Genomic DNA, 13,473 nt, shown 5'->3' on the forward strand with positions numbered 1-13,473 from the left:
GCTCATCAAAACCAGACAGGTCTGATTTCTGCTTAAAGACACAGATAGTAGGGTCAAAAATTGGCCCCAATGGCAGTAATCTATAGACCCATAGTAATCACCTGTGAACAGTCCAGGCTGGTAAAGGTGTTTTAATGGTGTGAAGAATGTTTTCTTGGAACACTGTGGGCCTGTTAATACCAATCAATTAAATGCTACAGCCTATTTGAGTATTGTTGGTCACCATGGGAATCCCCCTTCAAGGCAATAATAACTCTGTTCAGCATGATTATGTACCATGTCATAGCAAAAGACGTCCCAAACAGGTTTCATTAACCTGACAATGCGTTCGGCGTTTTTCCGTGGCCTCTCCACTTATCATATCTGACATTTGGCATGTGGAAACACTAGATTTGCATCATCACATACCAGAATTTCAAAGATGTTTCTTGTTGAGTCCATGCAATGAAGAAATGAGGCTTTAGAGCAAAGTGAGTCTCTCCAATGTATTACTAGAGTGCTCAGTGAGTGTTCATAAACATGACCTAACCCAAACTATCCTCCTACACATATACACACTTATAAAAGGATATGAAACAGAGTTTGGAAGTTTTAAGGAAGAAAGCTGATTGCAATTGCTACTATTAAAAGGGGAAAAGGAGGACAGTGAAAAGTATTTTAATGAATTCATTCATCCAACAAAGTTTGAATCCAAATAAAACCTAAAAAGGTAACAGCTGATTCATCATTGAATACTTACTTTCATTTAGTAGAAATTTCTGCTTAATCTGCACCCCACATTCTAAAACAAAAGGGTTCCACATTTGACACCTTCTATGGTTTGTTTTTGCCACCACAATTTCAGTGTGTTTCGTTTTCTGCACAGACGAATCAGCATGTTCTCATAGACAAAGAGGCTACATTGTGACAGTTGTTGCCGCAAACAAGAAAATACAACCTGCCCACTAAAAAGTCATCGTTTGAGCCTTTATACACCAACAGGAATTCTTAAAAACTAGTATCCCAAACTTGATCCCTGGTAATTACTTCCATATCAGTAAATCAGTTCAGTGCTGATGAACCCATTGATGATACAACAATTTAGAAATAGCTTCTAAACTACAAGTAATACACAATGCAAAACCCTCAACAGGATAAATAGACAAGATAAGACGCTTTGCTGAACCAGAAAATAATAAATGCATCCGGTTTTCTTATTCTAAATTACACTAAGGGTTTGGCTGAGTTTTCATTTCAACGTGATTGTGTCCAAATATGCACTTCCGGGATACTTTTTGAAGAAGTTCCTGCATAGATGAACACAGTTACACAAAAACATGGGAAGGGATTGGTCAAGAATCCATGCACTTGCTGCTGGACACCTCTGAGGGCTCAGAGCTTTGAGAAAAGCTGGAGTCTACAATAGGACCGGAAACTTCGTCTGTTTTAGGCCGCTTGGACTCAGGAGGCTTGCACACCGGATCGTTCGAAGGAGATGGTCTCTCTAAAAATGAAACAAAAGCTATTTGGTACTTGTACAAACAGAAATAATACTAATTAAAAACATGCAAGTTCTTTTTAATTTATAATAAATAGCATGCTGTGGTGTAGAGAACCTAAATGCAATTGTGAATACAAACACAAACTTGACTATCATTTACTAAATCTCTCATTTTGGAGAAAGGGAAAAAAGAAGGCCTCCTAACTGACCATGTTTGGCCTTCTCAGTAGAGGATGGAGCGATTAAGGTCTGAGGTGAAGCTGGAGATCTGGAGTTAAGTGGTATCAGAGAAATTCTCCTGTGTGAACAAAACAGAACAGAGAGTTAAATTCATTTCAGGATCTCAAACGCATCTAACATTTAACCTGCTTCGCCACTATGCACAGACTTGTAAAACAGGATTTATGACAAATGGAGACCTGAATTTGAGCCAAATATGCATTTAAACTCTATTATACATTTTTTAGTATTTAGTTATGGCCTGGTTTATCCAGTGTTTTGGCTTTTTCTTCAGCAACAGTGCAGAGACAGAAATCTTAAACATTAACAGCCAGATTTAACAAGTAATCAATCCTGAAAATCATTTTTCATATTGACTGAATCAGTTAAATAAAAATTTAAAGGAAATCCAAAATGCAGTTCACTGGCCTACATAACATGAACTTAAAGAAAAGAGGAAATGCCCTTTTAACTATAAAGAGAAAGAGGAACAGTGTATAATATCTTCCCAAATTACATGAACACCTGCACATGGCAAGAGTTATAGACCGTTGCTGTAATCTAGCGTAATATGGACTACCTAAATAATTCTAAAGTCATGATGATTTGACGAACAATTTTTGAGAACAAATCCTCACTTATTGATGGTCCTCATTTGCTGTTATGATTTAGATCATTCCAAGTCTACTTGCGTGTATACGAGAGAAACAAAAACACAAAAGTAAGCAAGATATTGTGAAGTTTCACGTTTCAAAATAGCTGCTACTACTGCTTTTACCCACCTACATAATTATGTTCACATGTTCAAAAACCAACAAAAAACAGTTGAATGTCAGTCTATGAGATCTCAATGGGAGCTATGATCTAGCCATGCTAATCTTGTAAGTACAAACCTAATAAGGCAATAAACAATAACATAATGTGGTCAAAAGTATGTGGGCACTTGACTATTACACCCTAAACTGTCATTACACAAATGTGTAAGCACAAAATTGTTTTAGGATGCATGACGTAGCGCCATTGTTCCTCACTGAAACTAAGAGGCCCAAATCAGGTCCAGCACATTGTCCTGACCTTAACCACACGGAACTGGTGCACAGAATGCACTATAATCTGACATCAGTGCCCGACCTCCCTGATGGTATAAAGTATACCATTTGTGCCTGTGATTTTTAACCTACTGCATAACATTATCTATAACAGGGTGGAATTCATCTTGGTGTTTGTGGATAAACTACAATAGACCAGTTAAATTCAGCTCTTCCAAACCTCACTAGTTCACCTTCACGGACAATGAATCCTTTAAATTGTTGCCTAAATTTTCTCAAATTTTACCCATTTATTGCCTTTGGTTTATAAAACAGACAGTTTGTTACCTAGGGGTGGGTCCTTTAGGCGTTGTGGCGTTTCTGGCAGTGAGCGGGCTGCTTGGGGTAGTTTTGGGAGTAAGAGGTCCCCGACTGGGCAGAAGGGTGGAGGGGGTAGATTTGGGCATGCTGGGACTACCAGTAGGAGGGGCAATGGGTGTGGCAGGAGATTTTGGAGTGCTGGTTTTGCTCCATCCTTCCAGTGTGTTAAGGGTAATACGCCTGGGCTGTGATTTGGCCTTCCGGCCTTGTGCAGTTTTCTTCTCTTCAGGGGTAGCTGATGAAGTCTCTTTCTCCTGTGTGACAGGTGAAGGGTTGGTGCGGGGCACAGGTGAAGCTGTTCGTCCGTTACTTGTTCTCTTGCTCTTTTTCTCGCTGGCAGTGAGCGGAGTGATTATGGCCAGCGGTGGCCGCTCCTTCAGAGGCGTGCCAAGCTCCAGGTCATCGAAAGACACAAAAGAGCAATAGCCATCCGTGGAAGACACAGCTAGGAATGAGCCATCACGAGACCTGAGGTCACATGGAAATATGAAATTAAGTGCATCAGAATGACACAAATGTTCACATGGATCTCAGATATAACATCAAATTTCAGGTATAAAAACAAAAATGGATGAACAATTGTATTGGAACATTACATTTATGTCTCATTTAGTAAACACTGTTTTTAAGCAAACAATTATTATTATTGTTTAAAAAAATAATAATTTTTAAAATGACAATCAAATAAATAAATAATAAAAAAGCATGCACCCGTACTGTTTTAAAACCTGTAACAAATTGTTTTACATTTTATTTTATTTTATTAGTGATGGTTTTAGCATCAGCAGGTTTAATGTTGCTAATGAAGAATTGCATTTATCGCCTCTGCTTTTTACAATTTTCTCTTTGATTTATTGCCCATAAAACATTTCTAAATTCATTTGTTGGACCAGATTTGAACCTTTAACAAGCTGGACCCAGTCTACAGGATGCATGTTTGACACCTTTGTGCGATAACAAAAAGCGATGCTAATTTACACAATTTTAGCCCACTACTAAAATTGCAGGTCTGCTTCAATCATGTTAAAAAAAAAAAAGAATTAGCATAAACGATAAAAAAAACTTGTGAAACCACATTTAAGGTCAGTTAACATATTTAGTACTATTTATGCCATATAAAATAGAAATTGGACATTTTGGAAAAGATTATATATATACACACACACACACACACACACACACACACACACACACACACACACACACACACACACACACACACACACACAAATGTAAAAAAATATATAGATTGTGGAAAATTTGTGGAGAATAAATGATTTAATATCTACATGCCGCTGAGATCTTATTGAATGATGCCTGCTGACTTGCTTAGCCAAATAAAATGATGCATTTAAACCTGCTGGATCTTACCAGCTGAGGTCACTCAGGGTGTGGTAGTGGATATTGGACAAGTAACCAAACGGCAATGTCTGCTGGGTGTCGTAAAAAAAGATGGAGTCTTCAGATGCCACTGCAAACACCAAGCGATACGGAAGCTGCAACACATTGGGCAGCGACTGCACTGACCCATCTAACAACAACAGAGAAAGCAAAGAAAAATAAATTAAATAAAAAGTCAAATAAAAAGTTACATAAAATAAATATTTAACATTTCTAAGAAAGGAATTAAACAGGCAACTTACCTTCAAGCTTCTTAGTTCTGAGCTCAAAGTACACAGGGCAGCATCGAACAGCGAGAGTGGCTTTAGCGGGACATGGTAGATGGGCTATGGGTCTGATACCAAAACACGCATTGTCAATGTTGAGAAGAGAGGAAAAAAAAAAAAACCCAAACAGTACAGCCGCAACATGAACTAAAGCACAAATATCAGCTAATAAGGCACAAGGCAGCTAATATGCAATAATAAAATGCAAGCAGACAAATACTACCTTTTAAAGCTCTTCCTGGAGAACACATAGGTGGTGTTTGTTACGTTCTCTCCCGTCTCCACACAACCAGCTTTGAATTCACACAAATCAGCATCATAACACAATGGCATTTTTTTTTCCTTATATAAAATTAATAAGGGTTATATTTCCTAAGTGCAGTATAGCTGCAAACATACCGGGTGCCAGGAGGAAGGAGCCGTCTGGTGTAAAAGTGAGTCGTCTGAAGAAGGATCGCATACTGTCATCGTGAAACATCCTGAAGTTCTTCACCTGTAGGATGCGTTATAAAAAGGTACAGGAATGTTATACTACAACTTACATTGACCAGGCATAACTTTATAGCCACTGATCAGGCATAACATTATGGCCACCTGCCTAATATTGTGTTGGTCCCCCTTCTGCTACTATAACAGTCCTGACCCCTTGAGCATTAACAGCAATAACTTCTTTATCAATTCATCTGTTGGATCAGACCACACAGACCAGACTTCGTTCCCCATGTGCATCAATGCGCCTCGGCTGCCCAGGACCCTGTCACCAGTTCACCACTGTTCCTTCCTTGGAGCACTTTTGATAGATACTGACCACTGCAGACCAGGAACATCCCACAAGAGCTGCAGTTTTGGAGATGCTCTGACCCAGTCGTCTAGACATCACAATTTGTCTCTTGTCAAACTCTCAAATTCTTACACTTGCCTATTTTTCCTGCTTTTAACACATCAAAGAGGACAAAATGTTCACTTGCTGCCTAATATATCCCACTCACTAACAGGTGCCATGATGAAGAGAAGTGTTATTCAAGTCACTGGTCATAATGTTATGCCTGATCAGTGTATATTTTATATCGATACATAATTTATAGACATAAGAAATAACCACTAAGAGTATTTTTTCTGTTGTCCCAGTGAGGGATCCACATAGACTGCTGGATTAAACCATTTACAACCCGAATTCCAGAAATGTTCAGACGTTTTTTTAAATTTGAAGAAAATGAAAACTGAAAATATTTAAAAATATTTGAAAATATTTAGCTGGAAGAACATCTAGCAACTAGTCAAGTTAATGGACATCAGGTTTGTAACATGATTAGCTATTAAAGGGATGTATTAGAGAGGCGAAGGCTCTCCAATCTGTGAACGAGAGCTTAAAAAGATTGTGGGATACTTTAAAAACAACGTTCCTTAATGTCATTGCATTGACTTTGGAGATCTCATCTACAGTACAGTTCAAACTGTTTTGAAAAGAAGAGGAGATGATACTCCATGATAAACATGCCCCCATGCAAATTTTTTTGAGACCTGTAGCTGCCATCAAATTTGAAATGAGCGCATTTTGTGAGCAAAAGTGTAAAATATCTCAGTTGAAACATTTATGTTTAAATTGTGAATAAAATATTGGCTCAGGTGATTTGAAAGCCCTTTAGTTTTCATTCTATTTAAATTTATAAAACGTCCCAACATTTCCGGTAATCAGGTTGTAAATTTTCTATCTACATTTTTACTGTTGATTTAAAAAAAAAAAAAAAAGTCATTCATATATAAATATTTATATTACAATTCTAATACATTTAAAGAAAAGTTTTTTTTTAATAAAACTATTTTTTCATTAAAATTAACCATCGCATCTGCAAAGTAAAGTGATACAGACCTCCCAAATATGATATAAGCTAAGTGATGTTCTAAATATAAGCAGCTCTCAAGCAAGGACGAAAACAGCGGACAGAAGTAAAACTGCTAAAATATCTATAACATTTTTAGACCGATGTTTCCAGATGCCTCAAACAGGAAAATAGTTCACGCACCAGACGTTCTCATCACGAATGCAGGTTAATAATAAAACAGTCTGGAAAGTGATGGAGAGTCGATCACCACATATAATTGGCAAGAAATACAGGGTGTCCCATATACAAGTCTGCACATACAAGCAAAATAAACAGTTTATTCTATATATTAATCTCATGATAAAAAGACCATACTGACACGGTCCTCATGGCAGAATCTGAACGCTGTCGCAGGGACATTGTGATGGACTTTAACAGGAAACATGGTGAGCACATCACACATGACACTGTTGCCAAACTGGAAGCCAATATTGGGAGAGATGAGATGAGAGATCAGTGCGTACTTACAGAGAGATTTTTGAAGAAAGATTATGTTGAGGATGTTTTTGCTAAAAACTGTTAACTTCCCCTGTGAATGATTATATTTCACATTCTTCTGTTTGAAGCTAAAACCCAGGAGTGTTTACATTGCTGCACTTTATTTCAGGTGATTCTCAGTATGCATTATGCACCCAGTCAATGTAAATGAATAAAGGAACACGGTGGGAACTTTTTTGTTCAGCACATCAATCCATGTAAAAGCTTTGCATGTTGCTAAAAAAAAAAAAAACATTTTTAATTATATTTACGTGGACGCTAAAATACCCAATTATCCTGTCTATCTGGAAAATGCTACAAATGACAAGAAAGCTATAAGTGTATCTTCTGCCAATTCTCACCAAGTATAAACTGAGAATAAGCAGGCCTGTATCTTGCACTTGGCAAAGTTTTACACGGAGGTCTTCTGTTTTTTTGGCTAAAAGCACAAAGACGTGAGAACGGGGGACAGTATAAAATGTTCCTAATCATAATCAAACCACACTGACCTCTCCTCCCTCTCCAGCGGAGCCTGATGACATTTTACTCACGCTGTAGGCCTTTTTCTTTGTGTGCGTACTGTACACACGCATAACCCTGAAAGAAATACAAATTTTATTACGCAACATCATAATAAAACTCATACTATTCATAACCTAGAATTACCTGATGCATTTATTGAACTGCTTTCAACGCATGCACATTACCTATCACAGCTGAGTGTGCTAATATATTGACCAAGCGGGTCCCAGGAAACACCTTGAACATAGCTCTTATGGTCATTAAAGATGTAGATCTTCTGACCTGCATGAAACAAACACCACACAGGTAAGAAATACAGCTCAGCATAATTAAAAGTAGTCAAATTAAAATGGATATGTGGCTGCTGAATGTTAGATTGTAATGACAGATCATTACCCTTCTGTATATCCCACATGATGGCAGTGTTGTCCACAGAGCCAGAAACCAGGAAATTCCCATCGCTTGTCCATGACAGGTCATAGACATCCTCAATGTGCCCCCTGAAACACGAAGGCAGTAAGCGTCACTTTAAAAGGAAAGAAAACACCCACTCATACATATACACACATTATATTTACACACACACACACACACTTTATATTATACAGAAAATCCATGTAACCAAAGATGACCTGAGCGTCTTGACGACATTCCAGCTTTCCTTGTTCAACTGCGAATCCTCATCCTCCTGGAAAGACAGTGCTTGCTCAACCTCTTTACTGTCATTAATCTTCCACAATAAGATGGCTGCATCTGAATAAATAGACAGACACATTAGTTATATAACACTGTTTTTCTGAGAAAGCATTCCTATTAAATAGCAATGCCAATTTCCATTGTTTAAAGAGAGATTATTATTAAGATTCCGTTTCCATTTGTTACTATTAAGGTTGTAATATAATACAAATATTTTATTTATTTATTTAGTACTGCCCTAAAAAAGTTATTTCACACGGCAGATGATTACATACAGTGCCAAAGACACAAATATAAAACCAATTTTACAATGGTTTACAAATGAAAGGGGTTCACTACCTGGATGATCAAAAACTGTTTTAATGTTTTGTGATGGTTGTTCATGAGCCTCTTGTTTATCCTGAACAGATAAACTACCTATTCTTTTTTTTTTTTTTTTTTTTATGAAAAAAATTATTCTTCCAGAAAGGCACATTAATTGGTTTTCCAGCATCTTCTGCAAACTTGACCCCTTTTTTCCAAAATTGCTTATAAGATCTTGAGAACCAGCTTTTCACACATTGGACAACCGCGGGACTCGTACACGACCATTACAAGGGATAAAAACCTATTGATTTCCAGGAGGCAACACAATAGAATAACATATGAAATCTTTATGATGATGATGATGATGATCATTATTATATTATTTATACACACGTGCGGCAAAAAAAGGCTCTTATTATTATTTCTTATTTATTTAGGTTTAGATATTTTGCCAATTAAAAAAAAGATTCAGTCACAAATATGTAAAATTGGATCGTTTTTTTTTTTCCTCATAAAATATTTTTTATATTCCATTAAAAATATTTCTCACTGGTTTAATTGGCTTTATTTTGTCTACTTTTAAGACTTGTGTGAAGAAAAAAAAAACAACTGATGTTTTGGGTCATATGCAGAAATGTATGCAAGAAATATACAGGGTTCAAACACTTACACGCACCACTGCATTTCCATCCTGACAGATAAATAATTACAGCTGTATCAGTGAAATATGCAAGAAAAAAAAACAAAAATAAAGCTTGAGTGAAACTTACCGTCTCCTCCAGAGGCCAGCAGCTCTGCGGTTGGACAAAAGCGAACTACATTCACGGCTTTTGTATGTCTCGCCAAATTCGATAGGAACTCAACTACAGCTTTTCCATCTGGCCCCCTGTCCACACGCCACATCTACACCACCACAGGTAAAGGGGAAAACATTTTTATTATTTTAACTACCCTGTGACATATTTGCATCCAATATAGGCAGCTTTTAGTAAGGCCAAGCAGAACATTAACGAACCTTTAGGAAAGAAATATGGAAAAATATTTTCAGTTTTAACCAGTTAACACCAGACAAAATACAGAAGTTGTTTTATAAACACTTCGATCTATTTATTCCTGCTTTCTTCATAAAGACAAATGCTCTCACTGTTGATCATGATATAGGGAACCTAATTTGTAGCCGGAAGTGCCTTTTGTATCGGTGTTCATTCAGAAATGTGCCATTTGTGTCATGACGATACTCTTGTATTCATATTGTACTGTGCTACACACAGCATGAAACAGAGTTTGTGCAAAATTTACATCACACTCAAACCAAGATTAATAAAGGAGGGTGTTGGACAGGGTGCAGCTGCGTCCTTCTGTAAAATGAGCTGCAGATGTGCTATAAATGCAAGAAATATCCCTCCAATCTGATGTTCACACATGGAATAAGATCGTGTCGTTTCTCCAATACTAGAGAATATTTTTAGTGTGTGTGTGTGTGTGTGTGTGTGTGGGGTGCATCCAAGAAAACGCAGCATACTTACACGCACTGTGGTGTCCACTCCAGCTGTGGCCAGGCGGTGGATTTTGCTGTCAGCATTCTGTTGAAAATCCAGACTGTATACGGGCTCCTTGTTGTGCCAGGCAATTTCACATGTTACCACCTTCATCCTGGTCCAAACAGAAATGCTTAATTAAAAAGAGAGAGAAAAAAAGAGAAATGCTGAAAACTGATGATGAGGAAAGAGAAGAAGTAAGGTCAGGTGGAGTCACACTATACAGTCTATAAACTTTTCGAATGATTTCGCTCTTCCGGTCAAATTTATCCACAGGGCTGCCGTTATATCTTTTCGACAAGCATTTGAAAAGTACTTGTTCAAAAATATGTGGACAAATAAATCACTTGTATAAGGTTTCTCCCAAAAATGTTCCCACAAAGCTGGAGTATGTGTGTGTGCAAAATATCTACTTTATATGCAGCAGCATTACAGTTTCCCTTCACTGCAACCAAGAGGCCAATTATTCCCATCCATCAATCACTGATCACCATTATTCCCATCCATCAATCACTGATCACCATTATTCCCATCCATCAATCACTGATCACCATTATTCCCATCCATCAATCACTGATCACCATTATTCCCATCCATCAATCACTGATCACCATTATTCCCATCCATCGATCACTGATCACCATTATTCCCATCCATCCATCACTGATCACCATTATTCCCATCCATCGATCACTGATCACCATTATTCCCATCCATCGATCACTGATCACCATTATTCCCATCCATCGATCACTGATCACCATTATTCCCATCCATCAATCACTGATCACCATTATTCCCATCCATCGATCACTGATCACCATTATTCCCATCCATCAATCACTGATCACCATTATTCCCATCCATCAATCACTGATCACCATTATTCCCATCCATCAATCAATCACTGAATTATTCTCATCAAATCACTAATTATTATTCCCATGTACAAATCACTAATTGCCCCACCTAGGCAACTTTATTCTTCTTTAAACTCCCTTCTTCGTAATATGCTCATGTAAAATCGGGGAAGTTTAATAAAGAATAATGAAAGACGCTATAATCTATTACTTTCAGTTCTCATAAAACTCGACGCTATTCAAAATATATTTATACAACATCTGTTTTCTTCATGTATCCTGCTCTGATATGCGAATGAGCCCGTGCCGCCATCTAGCGGCCTTGTGAGTAACTGCAGTATCAGCTACTTTCAACTGAAACAAAATCACAACACTGAGAATCATGCATAACAACTTAAACAAAAAAACAAACTCTTTAAAGTCAAGCCAAAGTAAGAATCATTCGGTTAGATAGGCTTTATCAAACATCTTTAACACTAATCATGCCGATACCACCTACAAAGTCTTCAACAAAAAATACAGTCATTTCCATTACCATAACCAAAAGGGACACATTCATGACAACAAATTGTAAATATAGTAAAAAGAAACAGAATAAAACTAAACCCAAAAATGCAACATTTAATTTAAATACACCAACTAACCCAAGCTTGATTCTTTAGATAAACAAAAGATATCAGACAAGTATTTGGGATGTTGGGAAAATCTACACCTTCACCAATCTAGGCTATATTTATGCATAATAATACAAAAACATAAAATTAAACTCTGAAATAGCATTCAAGTGAAAAAGCGGTGACAGAGTGAAATCTGTCCCGACACTCAGACCAGCAGGCCGGAGTTCAGCCTGAATCCTGCAAAAACACACTTCTTACCTCCCGTAACCATGTGACTTGTTTAAATGATAAATATATACCTCAGATTTAATCATTACAAAAATGTTTACACACATTCAGCACATATAAAAACCAATTTACCTCACAAATGTGCACAACTATAACCGAGTCCGTGTAACAGAACGTCTGGTGCACAACACTGCTTTTCCCGCGCGCGTTTATACACTATACGCCTATTTCCGCCTTTTCTCTGGGATGCCAGGTCGCTGAAATTAAGGCATTTATCCTCAACCATTATCTTTCACCACTTGTTCACATGGGATGCCAGATCGTGGAAATAAAGGTATTTATCCTCAACCATTATTTTTCACCTCTTGTTCAAATGGGATGCCAGATCGTAGAAAATTAAGGCATTTGGACCCAATAGTTTTTTCCACGGTTCACGGTGCGATTGCATATCTAATTACTAGTATACATATTATATGGTTTAATTATAAATTTAATTATTACATATATAATAAAAAATTAACTCAACTCACCATAATGCAGAATCAGTGAGAACTTCACTTAACAATGCACAGAAGAAAATGCGACTGAAACAAGTACAGGACACTGGAATGAACAGAATTTTATTTTAATTTATTTAAGACACTCTGTGACTGCAAAAGTCAAAAACATGGAAATAAATGTAAACATAAAATATTTATTTCTGTGCAGCCTGGTATTAAAGAAATCAAAATCTAAAATTGTAGTAAAATAAATATTAAAAATTATTTTTTTTCTGTCTGTGTAATTGTATTATATTTAATTGTATATTTAATTCAGGAAAATATTTATTTTAGCTGAGACAATTGTGTGAAATACACTATATTGCCAAAAGAATGTAGACACCTGATGGTCATATCCATTTGTGATTCTTCCCTCTTAAATCTTGAAGCACAGGATTGCCTAGAATGTCTTTGTATGCTATTGCATTCAGGAATGGGATTCCCCAACTTACTTTACACGTAACATCACTCTTAATAAATAAATGCATTCACAAACTGTGGGTTTATTTGATCTATACCAGCAGCCCCCAACGTTTTTTGCACCCGGGCCAGTTTTACGCAAGACGATTTTTCCATGAACCGGGGAGGTGCACATAACCAAACACAATAATGTGCATATTGCATTACTATTATACATATTATATGATTTAATTATTACATATAGAATAAAAGTGTAACTCAACTCACACAATTGGTGGAAGCTTAATTTATTGATGCATAGAAAAAACTGAAACAAGTGCAAAAAATTGGAATTAGCAAAAATGTTAATCTTTTGAAATTTTGGAATGTCAATAAAACTTTGTTTTTATTCTGTCTTTGTGGCCTAATACCAAATGATCCACGGCCTGGTCTGCAGCCTGATCTGCATCCATACTCTATACCAGAGGACTTCAGTGTTTATCAGGTCAAGGCCCCCCTCAGGCATTAGAGACATGGGGCAGGGACCCCCCCGAATACAAATTGTGTCAAAAATTCTAAACTTAAAAAAAAAGTATGTATCTAACATATTTTGCAATTAAAATCAAAATGTAT

General features: G+C 36.9%; 1 protein-coding gene across 2 annotated transcripts; it reads right to left on the bottom strand.

Annotated features, from left to right (window-relative positions):
- Positions 1–641: 641 nt before the first annotated feature.
- On the bottom strand, positions 642–12,203 carry chaf1b (chromatin assembly factor 1, subunit B). 2 transcript variants are annotated; one of them, XM_083537028.1, is made up of 14 exons: positions 12,035–12,203; positions 10,186–10,312; positions 9,430–9,562; positions 8,290–8,410; positions 8,054–8,157; positions 7,843–7,939; positions 7,645–7,732; positions 5,175–5,268; positions 4,999–5,068; positions 4,752–4,843; positions 4,480–4,639; positions 3,076–3,576; positions 1,690–1,778; positions 642–1,483 (listed from the first exon to the last, which is right to left on the bottom strand). In XM_083537028.1, exons 2-14 carry the CDS (start codon positions 10,309–10,311, stop codon positions 1,332–1,334), a joined length of 1,827 nt encoding a protein of 608 aa, XP_083393154.1. In that variant the 5' UTR covers position 10,312; positions 12,035–12,203; the 3' UTR covers positions 642–1,331. The 2 variants fall into 2 exon arrangements, with proteins under 2 accessions (XP_083393154.1, XP_083393153.1); XM_083537027.1 differs by having other exon boundaries at positions 10,186–10,330; positions 12,035–12,156.
- Between the last annotated feature and the right edge of the window lie 1,270 nt (positions 12,204–13,473).

The sequence above is a fragment of the Silurus aristotelis genome (assembly GCF_946808225.1).
Source record: "Silurus aristotelis genome assembly, chromosome: 3".
NCBI lineage: Eukaryota > Metazoa > Chordata > Actinopteri > Siluriformes > Siluridae > Silurus > Silurus aristotelis.

Excerpts from the sequence above, each read along its gene's own strand:
- chaf1b (XM_083537028.1), bottom strand. The coding sequence starts at position 10,311 with ATGAAGGTGGTAACATGTGAAATTGCCTGGCACAACAAGGAGCCCGTA. Across the intron at positions 7,940-8,053 it reads CATGTGGGATATACAGAAGG|GTCAGAAGATCTACATCTTT; the intron begins GTAATGATCTGT and ends TGTTTCATGCAG. Across the intron at positions 5,269-7,644 it reads CCGCTGGAGAGGGAGGAGAG|GTGAAGAACTTCAGGATGTT; the intron begins GTCAGTGTGGTT and ends CGCATCCTACAG.